The sequence below is a fragment of the Cherax quadricarinatus genome, chromosome 14 (assembly GCF_038502225.1).
Source record: "Cherax quadricarinatus isolate ZL_2023a chromosome 14, ASM3850222v1, whole genome shotgun sequence".
Classification (NCBI taxonomy): Eukaryota; Metazoa; Arthropoda; class Malacostraca; order Decapoda; family Parastacidae; genus Cherax; species Cherax quadricarinatus.
The window spans coordinates 10,942,278-10,957,932 of NC_091305.1; the positions used below are offsets into that span (position 1 = coordinate 10,942,278).

General features: G+C 38.7%; 1 protein-coding gene across 2 annotated transcripts in view; it reads right to left on the reverse strand.

Annotated features, from left to right (window-relative positions):
- Positions 1-15,655, reverse strand: part of LOC128698674 (MAM and LDL-receptor class A domain-containing protein 1) — a 696,795-nt gene that overhangs the window by 517,986 nt on the left and 163,154 nt on the right. For both annotated transcript variants that reach the window (XM_070084847.1, XM_070084846.1), the window contains exons 21-24: positions 9,713-9,908; positions 3,996-4,218; positions 3,658-3,803; positions 3,219-3,329 (exon numbers count right to left, since the gene is read on the reverse strand). In XM_070084847.1, the coding sequence (XP_069940948.1) occupies positions 3,219-3,329; positions 3,658-3,803; positions 3,996-4,218; positions 9,713-9,908 (676 nt within the window). The remainder of the gene's footprint in view (positions 1-3,218; positions 3,330-3,657; positions 3,804-3,995; positions 4,219-9,712; positions 9,909-15,655) is intronic.

The window sequence follows — 15,655 nt, forward strand, 5'->3', positions numbered from 1 at the left end:
AGGTATTTAAATCTCCTGCCTTGTTTTTTAGCGTGTTGATAATAAGGGAGACTTCGTATGGGTTAGTCGGAGCTAGGAACAGTGTGTTCGGGTAGTTGCCAGTGAGGTAGTCATTTGGTGGGGTATCTGAGCTTGGGATTTTATTGGCAAGGTTTTGTCCTATAGTGGAGAAGAAGTCATTGAGTCTGTTTGCTGTTTCTGTTGGTGGGAGTTGGGGTTCATCTGATTTTGCTAATTTTATTTCGCTATTTCGTGATATCTTTTTTGTTCCTAAAATTTCTGATAGGGTTTTCCAGGTCTTTTTTATATCACCTCGTAAGTTGGATAATCTGTTCTCATAATACAATTTTTTTGCCCTTCTTATCAGGCTGGTTAGGATTGACGAGTAACGTTTTGTTTGGTCTCTGGTTATGTGACCCATTCTGTACTGTTTTTCATATTGGTGTTTTGTATTTATGGATTTGAGAATGCTGGGTGTTAACCAGGGACTGTTCAGTCTCTTAGCTGTCATCTGTTTAGTTTTTTTAGGGCAGTGCTTGTTATAGAGGTATTGGGTCTTTTTTAGAAAATTATTAATACATTCGTCAATATCTGTATAGATTTCTAGCTCAGTGTGCCAGTCAATGTTTGCTACTGCTGTTGTGAAGTTATTAATGGCTGCCTCATTGTGAAGTCTGAAGGTGACTTTAGTAGTGTCTTGGGGTAATTTACCAAGAGTTGTTATGAGAAAAGTAGGGTAGTGGTCTGTGGTATTATCTGTAATTATGCCTGATTTTAAAGGGGATATGGTGTTGGTCCAGATGTGGTCAAGTAGGGAAACACTAGTCTCTGTAACTCTTGTAGGTTTTGTTACTGTTGGTAGCAACATACAGTTACTCATTGTGTTTGTGAATTCAGTAACGTGTGGGTCCTGGTCTTGCAGGAGATTTATATTGAAGTCACCTGAGAGTAGTAAGTGATCTTTGTTCATGCGTGCATCAGTTATCATACTTCCTAGGTTTTGACTAAATTGGCTAATGTTTGACTGTGGAACTCTGTAAATTCAAAGAATTAAGAGTAAGACGGAGAATAGGATATCAGGTGAACAAGGAGGCTTTAGGTAGGGGGTGTGTGAACCAGGTGTTTACAGTGAAACATATAAGTGAACAGTATTTAGATAAGGCTAAAGAGGTTTTTGTGGCATTTATGGATTTGGAAAAGGCGTATGACAGGGTGGATATGGGGGCAATGTGGCAGATGTTGCAGGTGTATAGTGTAGGAGGTAGGATACTGAAAGCAGTGAAGAGTTTTTACGAGGATAGTGAGGCTCAAGTTAGAGTATGTAGGAAAGAGGGAAATTATTTCCCAGTAAAAGTAGGCCTTAGACAAGGATGTGTGATGTCACAGTGGTTGTTTAATATATTTATAGATGGGATTGTAAGAGAAGTAAATGCGAGGGTCTTGGCAAGAGGCGTGGAGTTAAAAGATAAAGAATCACACATAAAGTGGGAGTTGTCACAGTTGCTCTTTGCTGATGACACTGTGCTCTTGGGAGATTCTGAAGAGAAGTTGCAGAGATTGGTGGATGAATTTGGTAGGGTGTGCAAAAGAAGAAAATTAAAAGTGAATACAGGAAAGAGTAAGGTTATGAGGATAACAAAAAGATTAGGTGATGAAAGATTGGATATCAGATTGGAAGGAGAGAGTATGGAGGAGGTGAATGTATTCAGATATTTGGGAGCGGATGTGTCAGCAGATGGGTCTATGAAAGATGAGGTGAATCATAGAATTGATGAGGGGAAAAGGATGAGCGGTGCACTTAGGAGTCTGTGGAGACAAAGAACTTTGTCCTTGGAGGCAAAGAGGGGAATGTATGAGAGTATAGTTTTACCAACGCTCTTATATGGGTGTGAAGCATGGGTGATGAATGTTGCAACGAGGAGAAGGCTGGAGGCAGTGGAGATGTCATGTCTGAGGGCAATGTGTGGTGTGAATATAATGCTGAGAATTCGTAGTTTGGAAGTTAGGAAGAGGTGCGGGATTACCAAAACTGTTGTCCAGAGGGCTTAGGAAGGGTTGTTGAGGTGGTTCAGACATGTAGAGAGAATGGAGTGAAACAGAATGACTTCACGAGTGTATCAGTCTGTAGTGGAAGGAAGGCGGGGTAGGGGTCGGCCTAGGAAAGGTTGGAGGGAGGGGGTAAAGGAGGTTTTGTGTGCGAGGGGCTTGGACTTCCAGCAGGCATGCGTGAGCGTGTTTGATAGGAGTGAATGGAGACAAATGGTTTTTAATACTTGACGTGCTGTTGGAGTGTGAGCAAAGTAACATTTATGAAGGGATTCAGGGAAGCCAGCAGGCCAGACTTGAGTCCTGGAGATGGGAAGTACAGTGCCTGCACTCTGAAGAAGGGGTGTTAATGTTGCAGTTTAAAAACTGTAGTGAAAAGCACCCTTCTGGCAAGACAGTGATGGAGTGAATGATGGTGAAAATTTTTCTTTTTCGGGCCACCCTGCCTTGGTGGGAATCAGCCAGTGTGTTAAAAAAAATATAATAATAATCAACCATCTTTAGTAAATAAGTATAATCTTTCACATCAAAGAACTATAAACATCTAAGCAGCACTTATGCATCAAAGAGAATATGATAAAATCCCTGGATAAAAATGTACAATGTGGTTCTGCATATTTTAATAATAAGCATCTTTAGTACCAGTATGTAATAGGTTGGCAGACAGCAACTGCCCAGGGAGGTACTACCGTCCTGCAAGGTGAGTGTAAAACGGAAGCCTGTAATTGTTTTACATACAGTAGGATTGTTGGTGTCTTTTTTCTGTCTCATAAACATGCAAAATTTCAGGTCCATCTTGCTAATGTAACTTAGCTTACACTACACTTGCGTGTGCAAGTATATATGCACACCCCTCTTGGTTTTTTCTATTTTCTCACTAGTTCTTGTTCTTGTTTATTTCCTCTTATCTCCATGGAGAAGTGGAACAGAATTCTTCCTCTGTAAGCCCTGCATGTCATATGAGGCGACTAACATGCCAGGAGCAAGGGGCTAGTAACCCCTTTTCTTGTATACATTAATAAAGCTAAAAAGAGAAACTTTTGTTTTTCTTTTTGGGCTGCCCTGCTTCGGTGGGATACAGCCAGTTTGTTGAAAGAAGAAGAAAGATCTTTAGCACTCACATGCAGATCACTTTGTATCTATTAGACAGATTTAATCAGTACCCAACTTACCTTGAATGATTCAGATTGAAGAATAGTAACATCTGCATATTTCCAGTGAGGATCAGTGCCATGAAGAAGCCTCCATAAAGTTTGCCAGCCATTAGCTTGTGCTGCTGAAATCTGTGTTGGGAAACATTTATTATTCTAAATCTTTAAATACATTCAACATCAGCAGTTATCTTAATATCTTTATTATGCACCCCATATCCATCTTGCAGGTGGTAGTCAAAAGATTACAGACACACATAATGGGTCCAGGGACATAGGCCACAATATCAGCAGCAGTACCAAAACTCACAATATTTCTTGAGATATTACTTCAGAACTATGTATTTATATATGTATTTTGAAACCCACATGAGCTTTAAAATATAGTACAATGATGAAGTAACGAATCCACAAAAAATAAAAAAAAGACAAATATGGATACGACATCCTTTATACTTACAGTGAATGAACCATTTGTGAAAGCTGCATTATACCAGAAACTCAAACATGCTCCATCTGAGTGAGTTCCAGGGTAATACAGGGATGCTAGGTTAGCATATCCTCCTTCACTTGGCATCAAATACCCAGATACAATTAGATAGTGACCTGAAAAACAGTAGCATAAATAAATACTACAACAAAATCCCTAAATGATTATTTTTCATATTTTGATTCCTATAACTGAAATATTTCATATATTTTGAACCTTTCATTATTTTTTACTTTAGTTAGACACTTTATTATTTTTTATTTTAGTTAAAAAGTGCTTTTAATTATATGGAACAATGGCTAGCTCACCATATATGGTGCCCACAGAATAATCAGTAAGCGGTCCTGGTAGAGCATCTTTTGGGCTTTGTAGCAACCAATCAGCAGAATCGTCTTGTGAATTTGTCCATGAGCAAAGATCATGCTCAAAGTCACATTCATATCCCTCACAAACTTCTGTGTTAGTGTATACATCATCTATTCCTATGACAGCTTTGGTGTTGTTCTCCAAAACTTGAGCCTCAAATATCAGCTATTGGAAAAGGAAAAGTGTTTTTAATAAATATGTTTGCATATCTCTATCTACAGTGCTCACGATTGAAGTATTTTTTTTTTTTCAACAAGTCGGCCGTCTCCCACCGAGGCAGGGTGACCCAAAAAAGAAAGAAAATCCCCAAAAAGAAAATACTTTCATCATCATTCAACACTTTCACCACTCACACACATTATCACTGTTTTTGCAGAGGTGCTCAGAATACAACAGTTTAGAAGCATACACATATAAAGATACACAACATATCCCTCCAAACTGCCAATATCCCAAACCCCTCCTTTAACCCTTTGAGGGTCGACAGGCCCTCTCCGAAACTCGTTCTCAGGGTCGGCCAAATTTAAAAAAAAAAAAAAATTATTTTATCTTATGAAAAGATAGAGAATCTTTTCCCGATCATAAAGACACCAAAAGTTTGAAATTTGATAGAAAACTTATGGAATTATGCTCTCGCAAAGTTAGCGGTCTCGGCGATGTTTACGCATCGGCGATTTTGCCCACTTTGAGCCCCATTTTCGGCCAATTTCACTGTACTAGTCGACAAAAAACATGAATATTTCGCTAGAACTCCATTTTTTCTATCGAATGGGTGCAAGAAACCACCCATTTATGAAATTCAACTATCCAGTACAGTGGTCAGAATTTAGCAATTTTGCCAATTTCACACAAATTTCAAAAGATGCCAATTTCCGAATAGGGTCCAGAATAAACAAGAAAGACATTCCTGGCACTAAAATGATATTTCCTCTAGTCATTAGTCACGTCTCAAGGCCCCTCTTATATTCTTTTGCTTTCCACTTTGAATTTTTATTCTCACAAAAAATATAAGATTTACTGTTATGCAGACTACTGCATTAGTGTAAAAAATGGTATAAATATTATTGGTGAACTTGTAAAAGAATATTAGACTCACCAGTTGACGTGTATTGCATGCTTGGCACGATTTGTTTACTTTTGAAGTTTGGTAAAAATCGAACATTTCTGCTACTTTGAGCTCAATTTCAAGGCACCTTTCATAGTAAAACCAGTCAAAATCATCTCATTTTCTGTAATATGTCTTCCATTCTATAAAATGAGACCAAGAAAACTAGAATACAACAATAAATACCATACGAAAATACACTGCAAAGTCGCTGATTTATTAAAAAAAAATGGTCAAAGTTTTTTTTTTTCTCATTATGCACTGTGTGCTGCAGGATTTTTTTAAGACTGTGCACACTGACCACATAGACCCATTCTTTCATATGAAGGCCTACCAGCTTTCTCCCACTAGATTTGAGGCCGCTAGAATTTATGAGTACTAGTACGTCAAAAACCCCTACGCGTAAAACGTACTAGTACGACCAAAACCCTCAAAGGGTTAAAGTGCAGGCATTGTACTTCCCATTTCCAGGACTCAAGTCCAACTATATGAAAATAACCTGTTTCCCTGAATCCCTTCACTAAATATTACCCTGCTCACACTCCAACAGATCGTCAGGTCCCAAGTACCATTCGTCTCCATTCACTCCTATCTAACATGCTCACGCACGCTTGCTGGAAGTCCAAGCCCCTCGCCCACAAAACCTCCTTTACCCCCTCTCTCCAACCCTGTTGAGGATGACCCCTACCCCACCTTCCTTCCCCTACAGATTTATATGCTTTCCATGTCATTCTACTTTGATGCATTCTCTCTAAATGACCAAACCACCTCAACAACCCCTCTTCTGCCCTCTGACTAATACTTTTATTAACTCCACACCTTTTCCTAATTTCCACACACTGAATTTTCTGCATAATATTTACACCACACATTGCCCTTAAACAGGACATCTCCACTGCCTCCAACTGTCTCCTTGCTGCTGCATTTACCACCCAAGCTTCACACCCATATAAGTGTGTTGGTACTACTATACTTTCATACATTCCCTTCTTTGCCTCCATAGATAACATTTTTTGACTCCACATATACCTCAATGCACCACTCACCTTTTTTCCCTCATCAATTCTATGATTAACCTCATCCTTCATAAATCCATCCGCCGACACATCAACTCCCAAGTATCTGAAAACATTAACTTCTTCCATACTCCTCCTCCCCAATTTGATATCCAATTTTTCTTTATCTAAATCATTTGATACCCTCATCACCTTACTCTTTTCTATGTTCACTTTCAACTTTCTACCTTTACACACATTCCCAAACTCATCCACTAACCTTTGCAATTTTTCTTTAGAATCTACCATAAGCACAGTATCATCAGCAAAAAGTAACTGTGTCAATTCCCATTTTGAATTTGATTCCCCAAAATTTAATCTCACCCCTCTCCTGAACACCCTAGCATTTACTTCCTTTACAACCCCATCTATAAATATATTAAACAACCATGGTGAAATTACACATCCCTGTCTAAGACCTACTTTTACCGGGAAGTAGTCTCCCTCTCTTCTACACACCCTAACCTGAGCCTCACTATCCTCATAAAAACTCTTTACAGCATTTAATAACTTACCACCTATTCCATATACTTGCAACATCTGCCACATTGCTCCTCTATCCACTCTATCATATGCCTTTTCTAAATCCATAAATGCAATAAAAACTTCCCTACCTTTATCTAAATACTGTTCACATATATGCTTCAATGTAAACACTTGATCTACACATCCCCTACCCACTCTGAAACCTCCTTGCTCATCTGCAATCCTACATTCTGTCTTACCTCTAATTCTTTCAATTATAACCCAACCGTACAATTTTCCTGGTATACTCAGTAAACTTATTCCTCTATAATTTTTTCGGTCTCTTTTGTCCCCTTTCCCTTTATATAAAGGGACTATACATGCTCTCCGCCAATCCCTAAGTACCTTCCCCTCTTTCATACATTTATTAAACAAAAGTACCAACCACTCCAACGCTATAATCCCCCCTGCTTTTAACATTTCTGTCATGATCCCATCAGTTCCAGCTGCTTTACCCCCTTTCATTCTACATAATGCCTCACGTACCTCCCCCACACTTACATTCGGCTCTTCTTCACTCCTAAAAGATTGTATACCTCCCTGACCAGTGTATGAAATTATTGCCTCTCTTTCTTTCTTAACATTTAAAAGTTCCTCAAAATATTCTCGCCATCTACCTAATACCTCCCTCTCCCCATCTACTAACTCCCCTACTCTGTTTTTAACTGACAAAACCATACTTTCCCTAGGCTTTCTTAACTTGTTTAACTCACTCCAAAATTTTTTCTTATTTTCATTAAAATTTCTTGACAGTGCCTCTCCCACTCTATCATCTGCTCACCTTTTGCACTCTCTCACCACTCTCTTTACCTTTCTTTTACTCTCCATATACTCTACTCTTCTTATAACACTTCTGCTTTGTAAAAACCTCTCATAAGCTACCTTTTTCTCTTTTATCACACCCTTTACTTTATCATTCCACCAATCACTCCTCTTTCCTCCTGCCCCCACCCTCCTATGACCACAAACTTCTACCCCACATTCTAATACTGCATTTTTAAACTATTCCAACCCTCTTCAACCCCCCACTACTCATCTTTGCACTAGCCCACCTTTCTGCCAATAGTCGCTTATATCTCACCCGAACTTCCTCCTCCCTTAGTTTACACACTTTCACCTCCCTCTTACTTGTTGTTGCCACCTTCCTCTTTTCCCATCTACCTCTTACTCTAACTGTAGCTACAACTAAATAATGATCCGATATATCAGTTGCCCCTCTATAAACATGTACATCCTGGAGCCTACCCATCAACCTTTTATCCACCAATACATAATCTAATAAACTACTTTCATTACGTGCTACATCATACCTTGTATATTTATTTATCCTCTTTTTCATAAAATATGTATTACTTATTACCAAATCTCTTTCTACACATAGCTCAATTAAAGGCTCCCCATTTACATTTACCCCTGTCACCCCAAATTTACCTACTACTCCCTCCATAACATTTTTACCCACTTTAGCATTGAAATCCCCAACCACCATTACTCTCAAACTTGATTCAAAACTCCCCACGCATTCACTCAACATTTCCCAAAATCTCTCTCTCTCCTCTAGACTTCTCTCTTCTCCAGGTGCATACATGCTTATTATAACCCACTTTTCACATACAATCTTTATTTTACTCCACATAATCCTTGAATTAATACATTTATAGTCCCTCTTTTCCTGCCATAGCTTATCCTTCAACATTATTGCTACTCCTTCTTGAGCTCTAACTCTATTTGAAACCCCTGACCTAATCCCATTTATTCCTCTCCATTGAAACTCTCCCACCCCCTTCAGCTTTGTTTCACTTAAAGCCAGGACATCCAGCTTCTTCTCATTCATAACATCCACAATCATCTCTTTCTTATCATTTGCACAACATCCATGCACATTCAGACTTCCCACTTTGACAATTTTCTTCTTATTCTTTTTAGTAATCTTTACAGGAAAAGGGGTTACTAGCCCATTGTTCCCGGCATTTTAGTTGACTTTTACAACATGCATGGCTTACGGAGGAAAGATTCTTATTCCACTTCCCCATGGATATAAAAGGAAAAGTAATAAGACCAAGAACTATTAAGATAAAATCAAAGAAAACTCAGATGAGTGTGTATAAATAAATGTGTACATGTATGTGTAGTGTGACCTAAGTGTAAGTAGAAGTAGCAAGACATACCTGTAATCTTGCATATTTATGAGACAGACAGAAGACATCAGCAATCCTACCATCATGTAAAACAATTACAGGCTTTCGTTTTACACTCACTTGACAGGATGGTAGTACCTCCCTGGGTGGTTGCTGTCTACCAACCTACTACTTGTTGACTATATGTTGACTATAAAACAGGTCCTCCTATGCACTTTAGGACATCCTTCAAGTGTCTAGGAAGTGATTAACACACATTCTTTAGGACTTCATGGGCTAAACTCCCCCAGGATGCATGGATGGTGTCCTAAGAGTGATTACCAATAGAACCCTAGCTGTTTTAAAGAGGGAATTGGATAGAGTCCTAAAGACAGTGGCCGACCAGTTGGGCTGTGGTCCATATGTAGGATTGCATGCAGCCAGCAGTAACATCCTGGTTGATCAGGCACTGATCTACCAGAAAGCCTGGTCATGGACCAGGCCACAATGGTGTTGATACCTGCAACAACCCTCTAGGATAAATACCCTTCAGCTAGGTAGCCGTCCAAGACTCAGGTTCAGCTAACCAGTTTCCCTCAAATCCCTTCATAAAAATTACCTTGCTTTCATTCCAACAGCATGTCAAATCCTTGAAATCACTTATCTATATTCACTCAGATCGATCATGCACATACTCACCTAATGGATACTCAAGGGCCTACCACTTAAAAAACCTCCATCCCAACCTCTCTTCAATGTTTCCTTGGCAAATGAAAGACTTGTCTTAATCATAAGATAAGAGTATAGTATTATGGAATTTCTTAATCATAAATGTATTCTTTTACTTGTTTACTTACATGAAAGTTTGTTATCTCACTGATATGTCTTTCCACTTTTACCCAGTGATCGCCTTGACTTTCTGTTTGCTCAAAGAGAAGTTCCATGCTTATGACTGTTGATAATTCAGAACTATCATCATCAGTGTTCTGAATAAAAGCTGATAGTTTACTTGTGCCTGGCAAGCCTGACAGGTAATAGTAGAAGTTGACACACCTAGGAAAGAAAAAATATTTGTAATTTAGGGAAAACTCTAATATTAAATTTTCACATAAAAGGCCCGAAGATCTGGAATTCATTGTCAGAACACACTAAAGGACCCCTGTCTGCAAATCAGTTTAAGGCCCTAATAAGAAATCACCTCATCACCTAAACTTAAACAGACAAACCGTACCTGATCACTACCAGTTTCTCAAAAGCTGCTCATATTGTGCTGATAAATGCTCAACCACTTACTACTTTGAAATTAGGACATCTATTTTTTCATTGTTTTAAATAGTAGTAGATTGTAATACAGTACATCATAATGTAAATTGTTCCATTGTAATACCAAATTTCATTGTTTTAAATAGTACTAAACTGTAATACATCATATTGTAAATTGTTTTAAATTGTTATATTGTAATACTGTAATCTTTATCAACTAATTTAATAGTTGATGAACCATTCATCTAATTTAATAGTGAAATAAGTCTCTACTATACTTATCAAAACCATGTAGAATTACCTGATAGAATATGCAATTCTCCCGTAATTACTGTAATTCATCTAATGACCATGTGAACTATGTATTATTGCCTTACTAATCTTAGGTTAATTTTAAGTTTTCCTGAAATGCTCTGCATATAAATGGGCTTTTGGCATGTACACCCAACTATTATATATTCCTCTCTACAACCATGTAATTTGTCAAAATAAATATCTCCAAGATACGATACTACGATACGATACTGCAACCATGTAATTTGTCAAAATAAATATCTCCAAGATACGATACTACGTGCCGCAAAATGCCCTTCTCACACTATACCACTCACTTATTTATCCATACCTCACCTATGCTATTTGTGCTTGGGGATCAACTGCAGCAACACACCTAAAGCCAATAATAACCCAACAAAAAGCTGCAGTAAGAATAATCACTAAATCCCATCCCTGGCAACACACCCCCCCCACTCTTTACAGATCTAAACTTACTCCCTGTTCAGTACATCCACACTTACTACTGTGCAATCTACATCTACAGGACCTTAAATTCCAATATTAACCTTGACCTAAAACGCTTTCTTGATAGTTGTGACAGAACCCACAGGCATAACACCAGACACAAACATCTCTATGACATTCCCCGTGTCCGACTAAACCTTTACAAAAATTCAATGTATGTCAAAGGCCCTAAAATCTGGAACACCCTACCTGAAAACTCTAGAACTGCAGACACATTTATCACCTTCAAAACTACCATTAGAAAACATCTTATCTCCCTGATACACCCTGTCAACTAATTACACGAATACCATCTGGTGGTTCACACTTACACTCACTCACCCATTTGACCATAAACAGAAATATCAATCTCAATCTTAAAATGAAGAATTGAGACACTTATGCAACACATGGGAATCTTTATTGAAGAAATGTTTCACCACACAGTGGCTTCATCAGTCCAATACAAAGTAGAAGTGGGTAAGGAGAGTAGAAGTTTGAGGTAATCAGTCCCTCAACCTGAAATCGATGTGTTCAGTCCATCACTCTTGTAGGAAGTGCAGCATAGGGCCAGAGAGGTGGCTTATATACTGCGGTGAGATGAGTTGAAGCAGGAGGAGGCGGGATCACAGTGGGATCTGCCACTAGTGTAAGTAGGTCGTCGTCCAAAGGTTGAGCAAGCGTTGAAGTCTTTGTACCAAGATCCCATGATGTTGCAGTGTCTGACAGATGTGATGAATGGTTTAGAAAACCGACAAGTTGAAGAATTGAGACACTGCAACATCATGGGATCTTGGTACAAAGACTTCAACGCTTGCCCAACCTTTGGACGACGACCTACTTACACTAGTGGCAGGTCCCACTGTGATCCCGCCTCCTCCTGCTTCAGCTCATCTCACCGCAGTATATAAGCCACCTCTCTGGCCCTATGCTGCACTTCCTACAAGAGTGATGGACTGAACACATCGATTCCAGGTTGAGGGACTATAGCTTGTATACTACACAAAGAAATAAAAATTTTAAACTTTGAATGTGAATAGTAGAACAAACTGACATAAATATGAGATGCAGTTGCCAGGCAGCTAGTAGCAGCAACGGCTGCTACCAGCTGCCAATGCCAGAGAAGCTGTGTACAGTATAGTATTACTGGGAGGGTAACTAGAAAAATATTCCTTTCATATGCCTCCACTCATAGCGTCATTTGCTCTGAAAATGGTGTGCTGCATAAGAATGGGAGTGTTGCTGTTCTTTATTCTACTGCTCCAACATGAAGACAACTTGTACACAATGTAAGGTATTTGTTATTTTTTATTATTTATTATCACACTGGCCGATTCCCACCAAGGCAAGGTGGCCCGAAAAAGAAAAACTTTCACCATCATTCACTCCATCACTGTCTTGCCAGAAGGGTGCTTTACACTACAGTTTTTAAACTGCAACATTAACACCCCTCCTTCAGAGTGCAGGCACTGTACTTCCCATCTCCAGGACTCAAGTCCGGCCTGCCGGTTTCCCTGAACCCCTTCATAAATGTTACTTTGCTCACACTCCAACAGCACGTCAAGTATTAAAAACCATTTGTCTACATTCACTCCTATCAAACACGCTCACGCATGCCTGCTGGAAGTCCAAGCCCCTCGCACACAAAACCTCCTTTACCCCCTCCCTCCAACCTTTCCTAGGCCGACCCCTACCCCGCCTTCCTTCCACTACAGACTGATACACTCTTGAAGTTATTCTGTTTCGCTCCATTCTCTCCACATGTCCGAACCACCTCAACAACCCTTCCTCAGCCCTCTGGACAACAGTTTTGGTAATCCCGCACCTCCTCCTAACTTCCAAACTGCGAATTCTCTGCATTATATTCACACCACACATTGCTCTCAGACATGACATCTCCACTGCCTCCAGCCTTCTCCTCACTGCAACATTCATCACCCATGCTTCACACCCATATAAGAGCGTTGGTAAAACTATACTCTCATACATTCCCCTCTTTGCCTCCAAGGACAAAGTTCTTTGTCTCCACAGACTCCTAAGTGCACCACTCACCCTTTTCCCCTCATCAATTCTATGATTCACCTCATCTTTCATAGACCCATCCGCTGACACGTCCACTCCCAAATATCTGAATACATTCACCTCCTCCATACTCTCTCCCTCCAATCTGATATCCAATCTTTCATCACCCAATCTTTTTGTTATCCTCATAACCTTACTCTTTCCTGTATTCACTTTCAATTTTCTTCTTTTGCACACCCTACCAAATTCATCCACCAATCTGTGCAACTTCTCTTCAGAATCTCCCAAGAGCACAGTGTCATCAGCAAAGAGCAACTGTGACAACTCCCACTTTATGTGTGATTCTTTATCTTTTAATTCCATGCCTCTTGCCAAGACCCTCGCATTTACTTCTCTTACAACCCCATCTATAAATATATTAAACAACCACGGTGACATCACACATCCTTGTCTAAGGCCTATTTTTACTGGGAAATAATTTCCCTCTTTCCTACATACTCTAACTTGAGCCTCACTATCCTCGTAAAAACTCTTTACTGCTTTCAGTAACCTACCTCCTACACCATACACCTGCAACATCTGCCACATTGCCCCCCTATCCACCCTGTCATACGCCTTTTCCAAATCCATAAATGCCACAAAGACCTCTTTAGCCTTATCTAAATACTGTTCACTTATATGTTTTTTGTGTTGTGGGGAAAAAGCTGCACAAACACACGAATTATGCAAAATGAACGTGCATGAACTGCGCTCGTCTGACCGCTAATCACTCATACACTATTAGTTTATTTACAATCTCTGCATCTCTCTCTCATTCATGATGACATCTAAGGGTAGTTGTGATAAAAAGAGGAGTCGTAACCCTCCAACTTTAAATGCCAAGGTATGTCGATGGCAATAATAATAATAATAATAATAATAATAATAATAATAATAATAATAATAATAATAATAATAATAATAATAATAATCACTTTGGGGCCCTTTAAATATTTTTTAAATTATATAAGAAATACACTACATGTCATATAAAGAAAATATATACAATCATAGTAAAACAAACACAATTGTGAGGTGTGGTAGCTGGGCAGGCTACAACACCTGGCTTTCTACAATAAATACTATTCACCTCTCCCCCTACATTAACCCTTTCAGGGTCGACAGGCCCTCTCAGAGACTTGTTCTCAGGGTTGCCCAAATTTCAAAAAAAAAAAAAATTATTTTTTCTTATGAAAAGATAGAGAATCTTTTCCCGATCATAATGACACTAAAAGTATGAAATTTGATGGAAAACATGGAATTATGCTCTTGCGAAGTTAGTGGTCTTGATGATGTTTACGCATCGGCGATTTTGCCCACTTTGAGCCCTATTTTCAGCCAATTCCAGTGTACTTGTCGACAAAAATCATAACTATTTCACTAGAACTCCATTTTTTCTATCAAATGAGTACAAGAAACCACCCATTCACCGATTTCAACTATCCAATACAGTGGTCAGAATTTAGCAATTTTGCCAATTTCACACAAATTTCAAAAGATGCCAATTTCCAAATAGGGTCCAGAATAAACAAGAAAAACATTCCTGGCACTATATTAACATTTCCTCTGTTCATTAGTCACGTCCCCATGCCCCTCTTACAGAATTCTTTTGCTTTCCACTTTGAATTTTTATTCTCACAAAAAATAGAAGATTTACTGTTATGCAGACTACTGCATTGGTGTAGAAATGGTATAAATAATATCAGCACACTTGTGAAAGAATATTAGACTCACCAGTTGACGTGTATTGGACGCAAGCATGATTTGTTTACTTTTGAACCTTGGTAAAAATCGAACATTTCTGTTATTTTGAGCTCAATTTCAAGGTACTTTTCTTTGTAAAACCAGTCAAAATCATCTCAATTTCTGTAATATGTCTTCCAGTCTATAAAATGAGACCAGGAAAACTAGAATACAACAATAAATACCATACAAAAATAGTGCAAATTCGCTGTTTTAATCCAAAAACACTGTCAAAGTTTTTTTTCTCATTACGCACTGTGTGCTGCAGGATTTTTTTATACTGCGCACACTGACCACATAAACCCATTCTTTCATATGTAGGCCTACCAGCTTTCTCTCACTAGATTTGAGGGTGCCAGAATTTAGGCGTACTAGTACGTCAAAAACCCTGGCTTATAAGCCGTACTAGTACGGCCGAAACCCTGAAAGGGTTAAGAGTACATATATTTTAAATAAAGCAATGTGTACTGTATGTGCATTTTACTTTTTAACTGATTTTTATGTGCATTTTTATTGCTAACTTAATATATGATAATGTAAACATGTTATCAAGCATTTATGTGCATTTCAAAGTGATGATTCACTTTATGGCAATTTTAGCTTCATGACAGCAGCCTTGGAACCTAGCCTGTCATATAAGTGGGGCCCTCCTGTACCTGTTCTTAAATTCTGTCTGTAGTCATTACAACTGCAGGAGAAACAATAAATATAACTAGAGCACATGTATTTTAATAGGTTATGATGGGAATATCAAGTACAGTAGGGCCCCACTTATATGGCAGGTTAGGTTCCAGGCAACTGTCATAGAGCAGAAATCACAGTAAAGTGAGATGCCCTTTTTTTCCACTTATAAATGTATATAAATGCTAGATAACAAGTTTACACTAACATATGTTCAAGAACTAGCATGTTTCCTCACATTCACTGGTTTGATTGAATCTTGTTAAGCCATA